General features: G+C 29.9%; 1 protein-coding gene across 1 annotated transcript; it reads left to right on the top strand.

Moving 5' to 3' along the window:
- The first annotated feature begins 3,664 nt into the window (after window positions 1–3,664).
- LOC112685250 (protein spinster homolog 1) lies at window positions 3,665–18,576 on the top strand. Its single transcript, XM_025557082.1, has 12 exons — window positions 3,665–4,116; window positions 7,003–7,275; window positions 8,417–8,572; window positions 9,491–9,601; window positions 9,711–9,765; window positions 10,377–10,484; window positions 11,055–11,310; window positions 11,402–11,595; window positions 13,830–13,914; window positions 14,020–14,217; window positions 15,171–15,333; window positions 18,124–18,576. Exons 2-11 carry the CDS (start codon window positions 7,037–7,039, stop codon window positions 15,326–15,328), a joined length of 1,560 nt encoding a protein of 519 aa, XP_025412867.1. The 5' UTR covers window positions 3,665–4,116; window positions 7,003–7,036; the 3' UTR covers window positions 15,329–15,333; window positions 18,124–18,576.
- The last annotated feature ends 559 nt before the right edge of the window (window positions 18,577–19,135 follow it).

Below are 19,135 nucleotides of genomic sequence, written 5' to 3'. Positions count from 1 at the left end.
AAAGGCCATTGAAAATATTTGAAAGCGAACGTCAAAATCAATCCATGGTAGCTTAAATAAAAGTAGTAAGTCTATGATTTATAATTTCACATATATACGTATTATTAGTGATTACATTTTTCTTTTCGGTTATATTAATAGTAGTTGAGAATATTACCACAACAAATGCGTGTGAAAGTTTCCATTCAAAATCCAATTCACTATTTTATACTTCATATCCAAGTATATTTTCAATTTGTAAATTCTAAAACAATGCCAAACAGGTGCTAAAAAAAAATCTAATCAATAGTTTGAACTCCTAGGGAAATGATTAAACGAAATAATAAAAAAATAAATTAGGCAAACCCAAATTAAAAAATTTAAAAACATGGAAATATCTAATTTTGATTTTTTTAAGATAATGAGTTTTATATATCCATTTTTAACAGTAAAATTTAACACTGCAATTATTTTGCTTAATCTTTTTAATTTTAAATAATTATTTTACTATTCGACTTATATGTATATATACCATTTATGATGCATTTTAATGAAAATATATGTTTATAGAATTTAATTTTATTGATTATACACTATTTTGTGAACCTATGTGTGTTTGGACACAATCTTATATTTCGGATAAAATTATCAGTTAGTTATAATTATAAATTATCAGAACTAACTATCAGAATTCGAGCCATAATCGGGTATCTTCTCTTTGTATACATATATCGTAAACCTAATGTAAACCTAAAACCTCGCTACGCAAGTAAAACCCTGAATCGCCACTAATAAATAAATTACTAAATATTATAGTAGTTTCCATCAAAATCAAACATTGTATACCATTATTTTATTTTAAATTTATTTTATTAATTTTTGTTTTGATCGAAAAGGGAATCGGCCTATTTTAAATTTGGTTGAAAAATGAATCGGTCGAAAAGGGAAGGGTACGGTTTGGTACGGTTTTGGTCGAAAACGGACTTGCCCGTCCTGTACTGTACTGTACAGCAGGAGAAATTGCCTTAATACCTCGTATATCTATGATTCCTACTGATTAACTTTCCAGTTTAAGAGACTTCTATTCCCTATTAAAGTTTCTTTTGCTATTACAATTAAAGAGGCTCAAGGCCAAACATTTCAATTAGTTGGTATTAACTTGAGTTCAGACTGTTTATCAAATGGACAGGTATATGTGGGTCCCACACTGTGAGATCATCAAGAACAGGTAAACCGGAAAATCAGTTCATTATATTACCAGATGATTTGAAAACAAAAAATGTTATTTATTCTGAAGTATTTAATTTAATTTAATACATTTAATAGTATTTAATTTTATAAAAGTAAATAATATTTAAAAAAATATCATATTACATGCACTAATGACACACAAAGTAGGTTATTATTACCTTAAAAAATTACTATGTTTTTTAAAAGTAAGTGCTTAATATTAAAAAAAAAAAAAAATAATAATTAAAACAGAACAATCTAACCCGTACAACAATCTTTACGCGCAACGATCTGCATGAGGGTTAGCAATATATATAAAATAAAAATAAATTGTAGGCGATACAAATTTCACCCAGTCAAATATATCTATAAAAAATATAGCAATAGTAAAGCGTTTCCGGGTCAACTATATTATATAAAATAAATAAAATAAATCCTAAACACTCGGTACTAAGAACTACACAAGATAACTGCATTACAAGTAATTATGTTTGACGCTCAGCAAAGTACCTAACCTTAATCATACTATAGTGATTTATAAAAAATATTATTAAAGAATTAATATTTTATCAAGTGAATAGTATTATATTGAACTATATGGTTTTAATTCAACATTAATAATTATTTTCTCAAGTTGTAGGTACATTTCTCGTTCATATATTTGATCGGCCTCCGGCCTCGTCCTCTATTTCGAACTAACTGTGTATAATGCTAATTATTAAATTATAACACATTTTAAAATGTGTTAAATAATCTATGTCGATATGATAAAGTTATTGCCCAAGTAACAATACTGTGAAAATGTACCTGAAATTATATTTTGTTTTTTTTTTTTTATTCTCCGTCGTAACATTATCGTTATTATTTATTATTATTCATAATTAATAGGTAACAATTTAAAATCCATTAGACCTTTATTTAATATTACCACTAAGCTCAATAACAACCTTATGTAATGCAAAGTTTAAATGCTTAATATTCTTATAATTCAATTTCCTAGTTCGGTTTTGCGTATAATTATATTATAAACATTTTAATTTGTCTGTATAAACGATCACAATATAAATGTAAATACGAAATAGTATCTGTAAATGCTCATGAAAGTATTTACTATAGTGACTCTAACATGTTTCCCAGAATATACATGATAATTCAAAACCATTACACTTACACCAGATTTGTATACAAATATTATATTTCGAAACTTCACTATTAATCACACGCTAATAATTAACTGTACAATAACCATAACGAGTTCATGTGGAAATATTACAATATTTGAATACCTGATGGTTTTTTGATACCGAATAAACAATAAATTAGTTCACATATATTATTTCGAAACTCTCTATCTGTGCACGACACATCTCAAAGTTATAAATAATTATTAATATAAATATGTATTGATATGCATTGATTTAAGTCCGACCGTATCGTTGTCCGTTCGGAAAATGTTTTAATTTCCAACATATTATGTAATCGATCAAATAGTATACAAAATTCCATCATTGGATCTATCGACGAAAAATATTATTTTACCTACCGCGATGGGCTGTGTATTAAGTCGCGATTGTTTACCACAATGATGACTAAGGTATATATATGAATATTATGTATTTTTAACACATAATATATAGAAACAGCCGAAGAACGGAAATGACGTCCATAAAATTGAAAACGGTTCCAAAAACGGCAAGGTGAAAAATACAACTTGAAAAATGATTTCATTTTTCCTTGAAAACCACGATTTCTTTTGGTTAGGAATTCACCCATTCGTCTATCACCATTCACCTAATATTATAATTGATATACGATCAGCTACCGATACGTATTTACCACAGGATAACTTCACGTCGCGTCCGGTTGCATCCGTCTGACTTCACGCCCGAATCCGATGTGAGATCAGTTTCACGGTGAGAGAACTGCACCCATTTACGTATATAATAAATAATTAATAAAATCAATAATGATATATCCGTACAAATTACGTAATGTGACGGTGTGCACACACGATTTAGCGTTTGAAAAAATTCCAAACCATAAAATTCACATTGTTGGTATACCCGGAGGTGTTTTTTCCCCTCCCATATGAATAAACGGAAACCCTCGGACTGAATGATCGAGTGTCGTTTCCTGAACTTGCGATTATAAGTATGTGTGCATGCGAGCGCGCGCGTGCGTGTGTGTGTGTGTGTGTGCGTGTACTTGTGCGGTGGAAGCAGAAGAAAAAAAGGAAAAAACGGAATCTGTCCCACCAAATGGTATGTATAATATACATATGAATCGGCCTTGTAATCGGGCGATGGCGGCGGCGGCGACGGCGATAGCAGTGGAGGAGGTGACCGTCAATCGCAGCACGCGGTGGCAGCGGTTTGCTGTTGTTGGTGAGGGTACAAGGTCTGCGCGTGTACCTCTTTGCACACGCACAAACCGAGGTTTTAAATTGGACTTGAGCATCCCAACAGACACCAGTATCCGACGGACCGTTGCCGCCGTTTGGCGATTTTCTGCGAAATCAATTTTTGTTTACATCACCGTGTTATTAATTTTTTTTTTTGTTGTCGTCTATGACCCAATATAGATTTAATACTTGTCGCACGAACCGATATAAATATATAAACATTTTGTATAGTATATTCGATTTGTCGATCACTTTGAATTTCCATATAGCCGCGATATAACTATACGTATAGTGTCACCGGCCGTTAGTTCGAAGTACGAATCATTTAATATATAATATTTATAAATTTAAAGTTCGCGGGTTTATTCAGCTTCACGCCGATTGACCGGAAACGCAAATTTATATATATATATATATATATATTACCTACGACATAACAGCAGAACGTCTAAACGCGGGCAACAGCATCACACGTCGACGAGACTACGAAGTATACATTTTAAAGGGTACGTGTTTGCACAATTTACATTTTACAGCACAGTCGTGTATGCTAAGTGTGTGTGTGAAGATGTGACCGAGAGTAATAACAGTAGTAGGTATGTAGAATTTTCACAAGCTAGAGAGTCTCAATCGAAAAAATCGCAGTCGGATTGGAAAAAAATTCCAAGTGAATCAACAGTATTTCCATCTCAGCTGTTCGTCTTTATATCTATGTACGCGAAAAATGACAAAAAAAAAAAAGAAATAATAACTAATATGAATAAAACAATAATAATGGTCCTTGACTCGAAATACTATTAAAGAAAATAATATTAAATTATCTATTTATATGTATGTATATACGCGCGTGTGCACGTGCGCAAGTATGTATATGTTTGTGTGTATGAGTATGTACGATCAGTATTAATACATGTATATATTATACTCGTATTTGTCCCCAATCGGATACAAGGAGGACGACACTTTTCGTCGTCAAACGATCAATATGTTGGAGCACAAACATGAGCAACTAATAAAAATAAACTTTAAATGATAAACGCAAGTCAATCGGAACTCGTTTGTATATGAATATACATGTGAATTTGTTTCTTTTTTTGTCTTGTTTCCTGTTAGATCAAACAATTTAATTATATCATATTCATACTACGAGTATAAAACTCATTGAACTATGTATACCGTTTCGTTTTAGTGGTAAATTCGAACTTCATGAGTTTGCAACACACATACATTTTTTACTATACTTTTTTCTATAAGAAGAGTATAATACAAAAGTAAGTTATTTTTTTTTCTTTAAATTGATATTGTTAGGTAATTTACAACGTTTAGGTTTTTTATATACGTACAGTGATGCGTTGGTTTTGAAAAAAGTTAACTTTTCTAATATTCCAACATTTTTGAAGACACAATTACTTAATTTTAATCTTACTGATCTATATAATATAATATTCTGTACTAATTTCACTTATTTATTAAGTTAACTCATTTTTGAACGTATTAAAACATACATCGTTCGATTTTAGGTAAAAAATAGCACTAACGAACACGAAATAATTTCAGTAGTTTAAAACCGGCTATCATTTACAAACTAATAATTATAAGTTAACCACTGTTATTTTCAAAAAGATCAATTTTAACTTGTATTATAATCCCATTGACTAAATATTTAGGACTAACGAATTAAAATTTTTACTTGTTCCGAAAAATGTAATATTATATATTAAAGAAGAATTTACTTAAATAAATTCTTCTATAATTGATTGTTGTAACTTCAAAACACATAATAAGACCAGTCAAGTTTTTATTCGTTTTTTTAATACGTGATATCAATAATACTCGTCACGCAATATTGAAATGTCAATACAATTATTATTGGCTCAATTTCAATATCTACTGTAACTGTTCTTCGAACGCGGAACTCACAAGCGCGTCCCAACTCAAGGGTAACGAAGAAAACAGAACCGAACGATTCGAGCATGTAGATCTTGACGATTGATGTGTAGTATTTTAATTAAAACTATCCGAACACATTACTTCCTTTAATTTTGACTATAGCTCCCACTCCACCCCCCGGAGTTATTTACACTGGTATTCGAGAAAAACAATAGGCGTCAGTTAGTTGATTTACTCGCGAAAAAAAAGTAAAAGTGAAAACTGAATAACCTCAAAACGACGTGTACACACGAGTCGAAGACACACACGACTGATTTCGATGAACTTGGGCTTTGAATTTATAATAGCAGTCGCCAGTGAACAAACAGTTCTTTATTGCAATCTAACTGTGTCATCTCGAAAATGTTTTCCATTTTATATTATATTCTTTGTATTTCTTATTAAAAAAAAAAAATAATAATAAAAGAATAAAACGTTAATTATCGTTAATAGTGGAACCATAAGCATGATCGAATATGTATCGAGTGACCGCATATACGATTTGACCATCAACGCTATGTCCGAGGAGGTCATTCAACGTAAACATCTATCACACGCACCCCTCAGATATGAAACGTGTTGGATCAGCACCGATAAGAGCAAAAACACTATTGTTAATTATAACATAAAACAATCATTTACACCGTCTGTTGAAGATAGATTACAAAAAAAGACACACAAACCGTCGATTTGCGATAATTTAATTGTTTGGCAAGCTAATAATAATACCATTATAATATCCAAAATATAATATTATAGTGTTATACCACAATATAGTGATCGAGCGAACGTTCATCGGATAATCAGGCCATGCCGCGACGGACCGAAAATCATCGTAGAAAACTCCAACCAATTTTTCTCGTCAATTTTCCGATCCGTCGACAGATGTCTTTTGTTATTACACATTATCCTGCAGATCACACAATGACCACGAGTCTATATAGAAATCGTAGCACGTTTCCCACTGCCAACCCATTGTGTTTGAATTTATCCACAAAGCTGTGTAAACAAGACTTTTAAATTTGCAAATAAGATACAACATGTACTGCAGATAAAACATATTGCACTATTGCACATACAATAATAGTATAATAATATAATGACCATGAAATTCGCGTGCGTTCGCGCAATACACCCTTGACTTATAAGAACTTGTTTGTTGCGCACCGCGTTGTTATAAATTTTAAACCTTGTTTATATGTACATAAACGAGACAGCTCAACATAAAAATATGTTAGAACATTTCACCCCGTGGTCCTCCAAACAAGCGTACGCTAGCGATTGGTCAACATTATAATATAATGAATACATATTATATTATAATATGTATGCATTATTATTTATGTACGCGAATATGCATATCCCACCCTACAAAAATAATCAAAAATACCACCATAACTACGCGTTCTCGTTCCTATTTACTATTTTATTATTATTCTCATTTTTTAATCTTATTGTTTCAGAATTATCAGTATAGAATAAAATATACCTACAACTATGCATTCGTACATCAAAAAGTTGGGTTTCTTGTACAAAACGTATGTGCTCACGGTTCTCACGCTGGGTTACCTCACGTCCGAGATGGGACATTTCTTGATCGGAGTGACCAGCAAGGCAACGGCCAGGGACGTGCATTACGGTGATATCAAATGTCAGCTTTTGGGACATTTGGCCGAGTCGACAGTGTTTAATTACACGTTACACGAACGTTGCGACACATCAATCGACCAGAAATCGTGAGTGGGCAGTATACAGTTTACAATCAATTGATATTTCTGGAAAGAAATAAAAATAAATACATAATTTCACATCGATAATATGTATTTAATTGAAGTCTATTACCATTGGCGGTGATCAAGGGGGGGCAAAGGAGGGAAGGGTTCACGGTTATATCATTCAAGTTCATAACAAGAATAGTTTATGTATCGTGAGAGTTCGTTTCCGACAGAATTCGTGTTAATTCGCATTATCGATATAACTACTATTATTATCATCACCATCTCCAGACGATATAATCTTTATATATATGTTACAATACGCTGACCTTAGCGAAAAGTGACTTATACATTACTGCACGTTATTACAAGTGTATATAAAAAATAATGTAAATAACTCCTAAAGAAGGTAATTCGACAGGAAATACAATATATCTAGTGCGCGACAGATACGAACACATTCAACCATTTCTTTTTGCCACCCTTATGGTTACGAACACTCGTTGTGCCGTCGCCGCCGCCTCGGGTTTCAATAACACTACGTGTTTGTTCATGCGGCTAACGATGTAAATTTTCGCCAAATCGATTACATTTGCGAATAGTGATCGAGAGTGCACGCAATTAGTCCAGGTCAAGTTTATTCGATTATAATGACAAGGCGAACAATATAATATTTTAGTATACACACACAATAATTCCTAGCTATTATATTTTGCGCCGAATATTATCGTATAGTAACCTTGTCTGTCGATGTTATGGTGTTGATGACGACAATGGTGATGATGATGATATTCAAACAGTTGCTGTTTTAATTTCTTTATCTCTCTTTTTCTCTCTCTATCTGATCTATGTCTGATGATATTTGTTGTCCATGCACCTCTTAATTTATATTGCAAAAGATACGTGATAAAGTATACTTTATAAATACAGCCAGAATATGGGGTTGTATATACGTGGCCTCTTACATCGCTCATAAACATTTCAAAATTAATAACATTTTAAGTTGATATTATAGTGTCTAGAATAATAAAGTTAAGTACGTCATCAAGTGATAAAAAACTTGATATCATATTATTAACACATCTGCTGTACACGAATCATTATTTGATATAAAATATTACTATAGTGTTTCTTATCGTTATTATTATTACAATTAATGCAGGTGCGAGTTGTTAGTTCAGGAAGATGGCACACCGTTCTGTGAATGGAACTACAATGGACTCGGTTTCCAATACCAGCTTTTGGCTGGACCAGCGTTTATTGCCGTCTATTCGATCGTTGGAATCTTTTTCGGCATGGCCGCCGATAAGTTCAATAGGTAAGCGCGGATCACCTTGTTCGCGACGCGTTAATAATGTACATGAGTAGATGGTGGTAGAGGAAGCAAAAATATTAAAATAAAATAAATTTTTGTGACATGTCTTGTAATAAACCGTGCCGATACTATTACCACGCAGCACAGTAATTAAAAATTATATAGTTGACCAAAATTTGAAATTTTGAATTCTACTCATTTTATTCGATTTACTCAAAAAATAAAAATAAATACTCAATAATGATGAATAAAAATGTTTTTTTATAATAGCCAAAGGTTAGGTTATACTCATAAAATAATAATTGAACCTTATAAAATATAATTTTTCCATAAGAATTATAATATTTTGTCAATAATCGTCCTATAGTTTAATTTTTACCACAAATAAAATAAAATTAAAGTGTTTATCAATTTATTTATGTTGGATAAAATACAAAGAAAATATTTAACAATGCAATTATGAAGTTATTACTATTATTAATTCCGTATGTAGTGATTGAAATGTAAAGTTACAAATTAAATGATAATAACCCTTTTCGCTTTTATAAACTTACAAATTGAATTAACTTTTTCTTCGAATTACACGATGGTATCAACACTACCCCTTAGACCATAATCGACTGATTACAATTCATCATTAGTTGCTCATATTTTACGTCGGTATACGAATATAAATTATTATTTTAATAATTATTTGTAAACAATAGATCATTTCATAAGAGTTTTGAGAAAATGAGAATTTTGGTCAACTATTTTCATTTTTGAACTACAGTGCATAGACTATTTTGCATACCAGTATACGACGATTTGTAATGCGAACTTCGGGTGTGAGAAAATGCTTTTCAAAATAAAATACAAAATTTAAACTTTGGATCGTATGCCGTAACATATAATCATTTTTTGTGTAAAATCTATTTTCAGAGTCCGACTACTGTCCCTGTGCACGTTGATCAGCGCCACAGCTATCGGTCTAATTGGTATGGCTACTAGTTACTGGCATCTGATACTACTCAGAATCATGCTTGCAGTCGGGTGTGTAACAATGTTTTTATAACAATATTATAAATATAAAAAAATAACGGAGACAACAAAAATCGTGACCTCGGTAATTAATAACTATATGTACCATTGTTTGTTATAGCGAGGCTGGTACCAATCCCTTGTCTACGGGAATACTATCAGACTTGTTTTCAGAAGTAAGCATGTCCAAATTTACGACTTTTTATTCTTGTAAAATATGTCGAAAATAATTATAATAATGAGTTATAATAAGTCAATTTTACTTTAAACCGACTGAGAACACAACCGATTATAAACCAATACTTTTACTGTTCTTGTTTAATTTAGTAATTATTTCGTCTGTATTCAGTTAAGTTGGTTTAATTCAAAACCATTACAAATTCAAAAAGGTGATTTCTGATTAATTTTTTTAATAAAAATAATTTGATAAGTTTTGATAAAAATATATTATTTAATTTACTTGAAAAATAAATGGCTTATATGTTTTCCTAGAGTAAGTATCTATTGGCTATATCTAAATGATTTCTTCCTTGTGTATTTAATATTATCCTTGTGTAATTAAGATTCAAAGAACTTATTACATTTAATTTTATTATACTGGTACATACGGATTGATTTAATTAAATTAAATTAAATTATTAATTTATTTAAAAGAAAAGTTTTCTTATTATGTAATATAAATAGTTCTATATATGTCATAGTAATTTACCAGCTTATATTTAATACAGAATTAAATATTACAACTTTTATTATACTCGTATATTAACCAGATAATTATGATTTATAGGAAAAGAGAGGATTAGTAATGGCGATCTTTAACTGGGGAATTTACGCTGGTATTGGTTTGGCTTTTCCAGTCGGCCGATACGTTACTGAAATGAACGTTGGTGGTTTGGTGAGTAATATTTTAATAACTCTTTTGAACCAATAATTTTGTAATGAAGTGTACTTTCACAAAATATAATTATGCAGCTTAAAACAGTAAACTCATGATTTACATCTTTAGCTCGATCTATTATAGTCAATTGCAATGTATAAATGTTTCATTAATAAAATGTCAATTGAATTGTTTACCCAATCGTTCTGGAAACTTCAATTTCTATTCTATCTTTTAGTTGATATTTTGAATCAATGATGAATTGAAAAGTTTTAATATCCATCTAACCAACTCATAACAGGGTTGGATCCAGAAATGTTTTACAGAAAGGGCGCAGTAACACATACATTAGTTATTACACAATAAATATACAATTAAATTATTTTATTTTTTGTAATTTTATAACACTTTAGTGAGAAAATATTATGAACTTCGATAAATCGAAAACCCAATGTATTATATTATACATAACACAAACTTATTTTTAGGGATTTGAGGGGGTTGTGCCCCATTAGCCCTTCTCCCACCTTGGATCCACGCCTGAATCATAAAACACAAATATATTACTGTTAAAAATTTTAATTGTAGGGATGGAGAGTGCCATACTTTGTTAGTGGAATGATTGGACTGATCGTAGCAGCTTTAGCTATCACTACGATGAATGAACCAAAGAGAACAGCGATTAGCGAAGAAGCCGAAGCCGACAACAATGATGTATCAAAACCGCATATAATGCAAAACACTACATTACCTGTCGAGAGCGCCGAAAAGACCAACATTTGGAAAGTACTTTTACAACCTAAAATTTTGATCTTGTGTATCGCTGCTGCAATCAGACACACCGGTATGTGCAGAAAACGTGACAGAGAAACGTGTTAACATAATATTATAAAACAACGAAACAAATGTTTAATTTCGTACTGTTGTCCCTATAGGTGGATTCTGTTTCGCCTATAACGCCGATCTCTTTTATCGTGACATCTTCCCAGGTTATGATCTTGGTTGGTCGTTGTTCGTGGTCACATTCTTGGTCGGCAGCATCGGTGTCGTAATTGGTGGAATCACTTCTGATAGCATTGTGAAGAAATATGGAATTAAGTCTAGAGTAGCCGTCTTAGCCATTAGTCAGGTATGCATATATGAATAAACCCCGAAAAAAGAAAATAATGTTATAAGTAATCTCTTATAACATTTAAAAATGATGCCAGTAAGTAAAACAAATATAAAAACCATTTTAACAATTAAAATAGATTTATAAATTAATTATATAATTTGTAATAGTCATCGGAGTGCTTCTTGCGGAAAACTTCAATAATATTATTCTATATCAACATGAAATAGGTATAACCAGTTGTGTTTAAGCCAGTGATGCGTTAGGGGAAGCTTTGAGACAGCGTCTCCTCAATAATTATAGCATGACAAAACAAAATTTTTCAAATATTTTCATATTTTTGTGTGATCTATGTACAATATTTTTTTTTGTCGGCAATATTTACCATACATATATATGCATGTGTGAATAAATATTTTTTCCATCGTGGTGCGCGTATGGTATTTATAAATGTATACGTATAAGCCCTGGGAAAATAGCACTACACTATTTTTGAAATCATTGATAACGATTAACGAGGGACGACGCGGTCGTAAAACGATTGGAAGGGTCGATCGACAGTCTCATTTCTAATATTATATATGGCATATAAAAGTTCAGAGGGAGGAATCACAGCGATAATGATTTATGTATGGAGTCCGTGAGACTAGTCTTAGTATTTTCTGCAACCGGGAGGTGCGTTATTCTACTCGTAAACTTGCCATTTTTTTGTTAAAAATTAAAAATATAAAATCAAAACATTATACATTAGATGAGTTATTGGACGGATAATATAACCGTAGATTTCAGTTTGTTATTTTATCAGTTTTAATTGTATCTATAAAATTTTAATTGATTGAAGTTCGAATTTAATTTATAATATATATATAAGTTATATAAGAATATAAGAAACGATGCAATATATTTTCAATAATTTAAACTATTTACTTACAATAAAGTTGAATAATTATCTAACAAAAATATAACTAACAATAATCGGAATTATTAAGCTAAGTTAATTAGTTATTACGACATATATACATATATTAAATAAAATACTAATATTTCAAGTAAAAATGTATATAAATAGCCAATAGTTGAACAAAAGTTAAAAGTCTTCCTGTACATTTTATTCATGCACCATCACTGGTTTACCTATACGTCACACTAATGGCTATAAATAAATAATACTATTTAAGTTCTTATAATTACTGAAAAATTCAAATCGTGCAAATTTATTCCTGTTACGTTTATGTTATGTAATAATCGACCAAAAGTACCCATTAAACTTGAAATTATTTTTATTTTTCAACTATTTACAATGTTTTATGAGTCACCCAACAGCAATGTTTGTATTTTTAATAAGAATGATGACAGATTACTTTGAAGAATAACAATAGGCTTATCAATTCTATAGCCTTAAACTTCTAAAATAAATTACCAAAACATTCCTTAGGTTTCGTAAAAAATTAAATAAAAAACAATAGTGTAACATTTGTCAAATATGTTTACATGTAAAAAAATAATCAAATATATTAATTACATAATACAATGAATACATAACAACTATTACTTATTATTCAAATAACCTATCGATAAAATAAACATTAAATAAATGCTATTAAAACTCAACATTGGTGTAATACAATAATCATTAACATATACATATTAATAGTATACCACATTAGTATAGTAAGCTGAAAATAATCACAAAATAGATTAATAGAAGAAACTCGATTATAACCTTAAAGAAAGGTTATATACATACACCTATATATTACTAGCTATATATATATTATAAGTGGTAAAGTCATGTTTACAACCGTCCAATTAGAAAGTTTAACCTAATAATTTAAAGAGCAGTAGTATATAATCATCGCATTAATTATAAGGCAAATCGTGAACTCAATGATGTACAACTGTTCAGTATAGATGAAATAGAAAATAAAATCACGAATGTATTTCATTTCAGGAACATTGAGATTTTTAAAAAAAAAAAAAAAAATCGATGGAAAGTCAAAGTATAAACAATATTCCATTTATACTGCGGGTTCTTAATGAACAGCAGATAAAAAAAAATAGTATCGATTTTTAAATAATAATAATAATAATACTGATAATACTGATAATACATTATAATAATAGTGTTTGATGGATAAAAATATAAACAGTGTTCTTGACGTCATCCATTAACCGTTAATCACGTTTACATTAAATTTGTATAATTTAATATATAACGCTATTATTATTAATTAATTTACCATCGATTTTAGTTGATCGCCACGCCATTCGCCTACGGAAGCATTTACCTGGGACCAACAGGCGCCATGGTGACACTAGCCATATCGTACCTGTTCGGTAAGTTGATGAACACCAAGAATTTTTTTTAAATTTTTTTTTACAGCTCACATAAATAAAACATATTAATATTGTTTTTATGTTTGTTTAATTTTTTTTTCGCAGCCGAAATGTGGTTCGGAATCTTGTTCGCCATACTTGTAGAGTCCGTGCCTATGTCAGTCCGGTCGACAACCGTCGGTGCGTTCCTGTTTTGGATGAACAACTTTGGTGGCAACGTTCCGATGTTCGTGGAACCCGTTCGTAAAGCGTACGATTACAAGACGGCATTGGCCATTTTCTACGCTGGTTTTTACTTGCTAAGTGAGTACCGCGCAACTGGCAAGCAAACTTGCACACGCACGCTTCGGCCATATCCTTCCGTCATCGTTACAATGCACTTTAAGGAGTATTACTGAATTTAATTTTTTCCTTGGACAGTTCTATTAATAATCGGTTCCCAAAAAAACTACGAAAACTGTTCGAGCCAGTTCACGGTTGATCGTCAAATACAATAACAATTCGTTCTGATGGACAACTTTTGCGCCCAGAATTACAGACTAACAAAAATTTCCTACTTATTTTATACAGATTTAGGACTTTCTATATAACATCTAGATAACTCTTGTTAAGCGTATAATATCATCGTTACGTAGTTCTTCACCAATAATATCTAAATCAGTCTGATGAGATATTTTATATGGTTTAATTTCGTTATTGTGCTTGTGTATATACACAGAATAACAGAATAAAATAATTTTTAATCACGAAACCATCCCAAGTTCAATTCGTATCTTCAGTGGAATCGCAATTCTTATTTTAACTGTTGACTAAATGAGAACTAATTTAACTTTTGTTTTTCGTTATACCTGTCTTTTTGTCACCAATGATTTGTTTGAAGATATCTGTTTATGTGTAACTTTTTTTTTCTCCAACACGGGTCGTTGATTAAATCACATCATGTGATCGTTGTTTAAGCCTAAGCAAGGCCAAACCCATATCAAAGTGCTAGAATGCAGTGAATAAAAATTCTATTTATAAGCTTATTCGAACGGTTTAAGCATATAATTGGTCTAAATTTCTCATGTGAATACTGTGAATACTATCTTATACTATATTGTATAAGTGTCCGATTCGTAATCAAAAACTATTTATACGACAATATTATCTTCTATCAACGATATATTTTTGACACATTAAATATAATTAATTTGTTAAAAAGAAACCTGATTATTAATCAGTGGTTGATGATAAATTGTGTTTTTATTACTCCATAGGTTCGTTAATGTTTGGTATGACCGTTTTATTCATGGGAAAGAAAAAATTGAAGAACGCTAACATTCATACATTGGCTGGTATCGAAAATGGAGGATTCAAGAACACTGAATTGGAAAATAGTCTAAAAGGTTTTCCAAGTCTAGAAAACCATTTGTAAAAAAGGTAAATTCATATTTTTTTTAAAAGTTTTATAAATTTAGATGTAATATACCATGCCTTAAATTATAAGATGAAAAACTCAAAGGCCCAAAAATGTTCTCGAATAATGTAAATACGCTACAAAAAAGGTAAATAAATATAAAAATAAGTATAAAAAGGTTCTAACTTTAATATTTATTTAATTTATTATTTTTTTTAAAACAAACGTATTATTCTACGAATCACATGAAAAAGTTTAACCGATTCTTGATCCTTGTTAGAATACTTTTAATAAGTTCCTGTGAAAAAAATCTAAGAATTTAATTATTATTAAAAAAACTTTTTTATTGAGATATTTGTTTTATTTTATTTTAATTTAGGTTAAAAATACGATTGTATGTTAAAATAACCCAAACTTATATAACACATTGTTGGTTAATTTGTATCAAAAACATTGCTATAAAATATCGATTGCTTTTAATTCATTTGAAAATTGAAACGGTCATTTCGAAAAAGCCATATCTCCATAAAATGAAAATTATCGGGAAACGTACAAACTATTTTAAGAGATCAAAATTAAATTTAAATAAAAATTGAAAAAGGTTTGAATTGTTAAATTTCCTTATAAAAACCAACTATGCTATGGTGGTCTCGAAGGAAATATGCATTATTATTAGTTAAAAACATCTATCACATAAAACTAATTTTGAAAATGTGTGAAGAAATGACCTTTTCGAAATGACCGATCCATTTACTGTCAAAATTATATAATATAGTTATAACTACAGATCGGATATAATTGCACTTAAAAGATGCCAAAATTGCAATGAAAAATACATTACATTTTTTTTTTATATATTTATAATAATTTTACGATCTATACTATTTAGCATAATAAGTATAAGTGATAAAAGATAGAAAACATGATATACGTGATTAAGAAGTAACCCACTAGCGACTCTTTACTTGAGGGAGCATTAAAATTACATAGTAAAATCATATCAAATATATAATCATTAATTACTTATAATATTATGGAAATTAATATAATACTTACAAAATATATCATTTTTCTGAATGAAACTTTATAATTATATAGATCTCTAAATTGTGTTCTTGAAAATTACATCATCTGCTTCTTAAAATATGTTGATATGTTTTGATATGTAATAAAAAAATGGGAAAAAAAGGACAAAAACATCAAATACATGAACCTCAACTTACAAGATATAGACTCGAACTGAAACAAAGTTAATAAAATTCTTATGGAGACTTAAGAACAAGAAATTGGTTTTATAAAGAAAAAAAGAATGAATTGTTCAATGAAGTATGTCGAAAAGCGGTTAAAAAGCGGAAATTATCGAGAAATAGGTTTCTGATGTTGCAAGATCATAACAAAAAGGAGAAATACAAAAAGAACATAGAGAATGCAGATATATAACTCAAAGGAAAAAAAGGAAATTTCTGATTGGAATATAAAAGGAAACAAAAAGAAATCTTTCCCATGGCAACGCAAGAAATTTCTTTAGGATCATCAAGAAACATCAACACTTCAATCCAAGCTTAAAAGCGATTAAAAATACAGAGGGTTATATTATTATAGAACTTGAAAAAAGACTGGAAGATGGAGGAAATATTTTATAGAGTTACTCAATAACGATTTACTAGCAAACCCTGTGGAGAAGGCAGTATATCAAAAAGCTGAACCTTTGATAAACGATATATAAACAGCCTTAAAAACTGGAAGCCTAACCCTAATCTAACCCTGTACGAGAGTTAATTGATTTCTCGGATATACATTTCAATGATACATGACAAACGGCCGTTCATCCTTTATTTTAGTTGTTTATTCTTCTTTTTTTAGAAGTTCCTACATTATTGTTATTATCTATATTATTATCATATATATATTTTTTAAAGTTCCTACATTATTAAAACAGTGGTGACTTTGAAATTAAAATTTATTATTTCCTCCTATAAATAATATGTGATACTCATAACCAGCACAAAAGTCGCATTCTAAGACTAGACAAAGTACGATGTGCACACCCTCTTTATCATCCAATCGTTATGTAAGTGTAAGTTAGTACATATATTTACAATGAATAGGGTTTGAGTAAAAATAAAATTATTTTTCTCTCTCTTTTTCACTCACTCTCTTCTCTATCTCACTCTAACTCTCAGGAAAACAACGCACAATGATTAATTTGATTTCAAGGAATAAAAATACTCATGATGTGATTAAACCAGACTTCTACTACCCTTCTTCTCTTGTTTAGGCGCAATAATAATAATATCATATCATATTTTTATCGTAAAAAATGTAGTACATACGACGTTGATCAACCGGCCTATCGTAAGCCTATGCTCTCTAAGAAGTAAAAAAAAAAATATTATCTAACCAAGTACGTTATTCGAAATTTGTGGCTCATGACTTCAATTTCTACCACAAAAATAATAGAACGGGTTGGGTTACGCAATCATTAATTCTGTTACGATAATTACAGTTTTCATATGTAAATTTTTTTATCAAAAATATCGCTTTCTACGTATAATGCCCACCGATCTCCAAAGATGAACGTAAATATACGGGGTCGATATATACCTAACTAAAAAATACAAATTAATACAATTAAAATAAAATAAACTGTAATAAAAGATAAAATATTTATATTATAAGATAATGTTGTTTAGAAATATTTAATATAATAATAATAATAATCTTTGTTAACAGAAATTATATGTGTATGAAAGCATTTGAAGAGTAATTATTAAGTTTTTGTAAACTTAATCCATATTATGTATGTATTTCAGGAGAATGTGATCAGTAGTTGTATAGCTGCAAAAGTTACGCCGACATTTCGAACCGGGGAGACCTGCATGCAGTGTTCGGTGTCCTCTCTCATCACAAACCCTTGCAGCTAAGCGCCGCGGACGATGAAAACGGAAAGCAATATTATTATTTTTCTAATACGTAATCGCGGCATTTAAGAAATAAAAGAAACCTGGACAAGGAGATGTGATAATTAACGTTTAAGAATTTATTATTATTTTGTAAATAACGTTTTTGTACATTTGGTCGACTGCCGCCGCTGATCGTTTGTTCTATACATATTAAACCCACTATTTGTTGTTCGGTGGTAAACTCTGTAGACAGCGAGCCATTAGGCGCGACTGTCCTACACGGTTACCTCTATATTTATTTAAATTATACCAATATTATTTTATTTATATTATGATTAATAAATAATATACAATATTGATATATTTATACACATAGACGAGTAAATACGTTTGTTGATAATATTATTGTATTGTAATAATGTATTTATTACTTTTTTTTTGTAGCGTGTAATGTATCGATATTATTTTATAATATATAAACGTACACACGCATATACTGGTTTAAGTTTTATTTATTATATTTTTATGTGAATACGCTACACGCGGTATATACGACGTCACGAAGTGATTTATTATATTACTCAAGTTATTAAGCTCATAAATGTATATTCTTACATTTTATTATATGTACCTATATAATACGTTACTCCAATCAATACGTGTAATACCGGTTAAACTAATTCGGTTTGTATAAAACACATTTTTTTTTTTTTTTTATCAGAAAAGAATTTTCTTCTTTCTTACATATACTCATAAATATATTTTTATTTTTTACAAGTACGACAATAATATATGTTTCTGTGTTGTTAAACAAATGTATACGTATGTGTGTACATAAGTATATATATATTATTAACACGTACAATAAATGTTTATATACATTTGTTTGAATGTAAATATTACATATATTTATATTATATGT

The sequence above is a fragment of the Sipha flava genome, unplaced genomic scaffold, assembly GCF_003268045.1.
Source record: "Sipha flava isolate LNK unplaced genomic scaffold, YSA_version1 271_pilon_pilon, whole genome shotgun sequence".
NCBI classification, from domain to species: Eukaryota; Metazoa; Arthropoda; class Insecta; order Hemiptera; family Aphididae; genus Sipha; species Sipha flava.
This window is presented reverse-complemented; position numbering and strand designations above follow the sequence as displayed.

Bases quoted from the DNA above. Each gene is read 5' to 3' on its own strand.
- LOC112685250 (XM_025557082.1), top strand. From the start codon at position 7,037: ATGCATTCGTACATCAAAAAGTTGGGTTTCTTGTACAAAACGTATGTG. The intron at 9,602-9,710 runs GTGTGTAACAAT...TGTTTGTTATAG, and splicing joins AGAATCATGCTTGCAGTCGG to CGAGGCTGGTACCAATCCCT. The intron at 9,766-10,376 runs GTAAGCATGTCC...TATGATTTATAG, and splicing joins TATCAGACTTGTTTTCAGAA to GAAAAGAGAGGATTAGTAAT.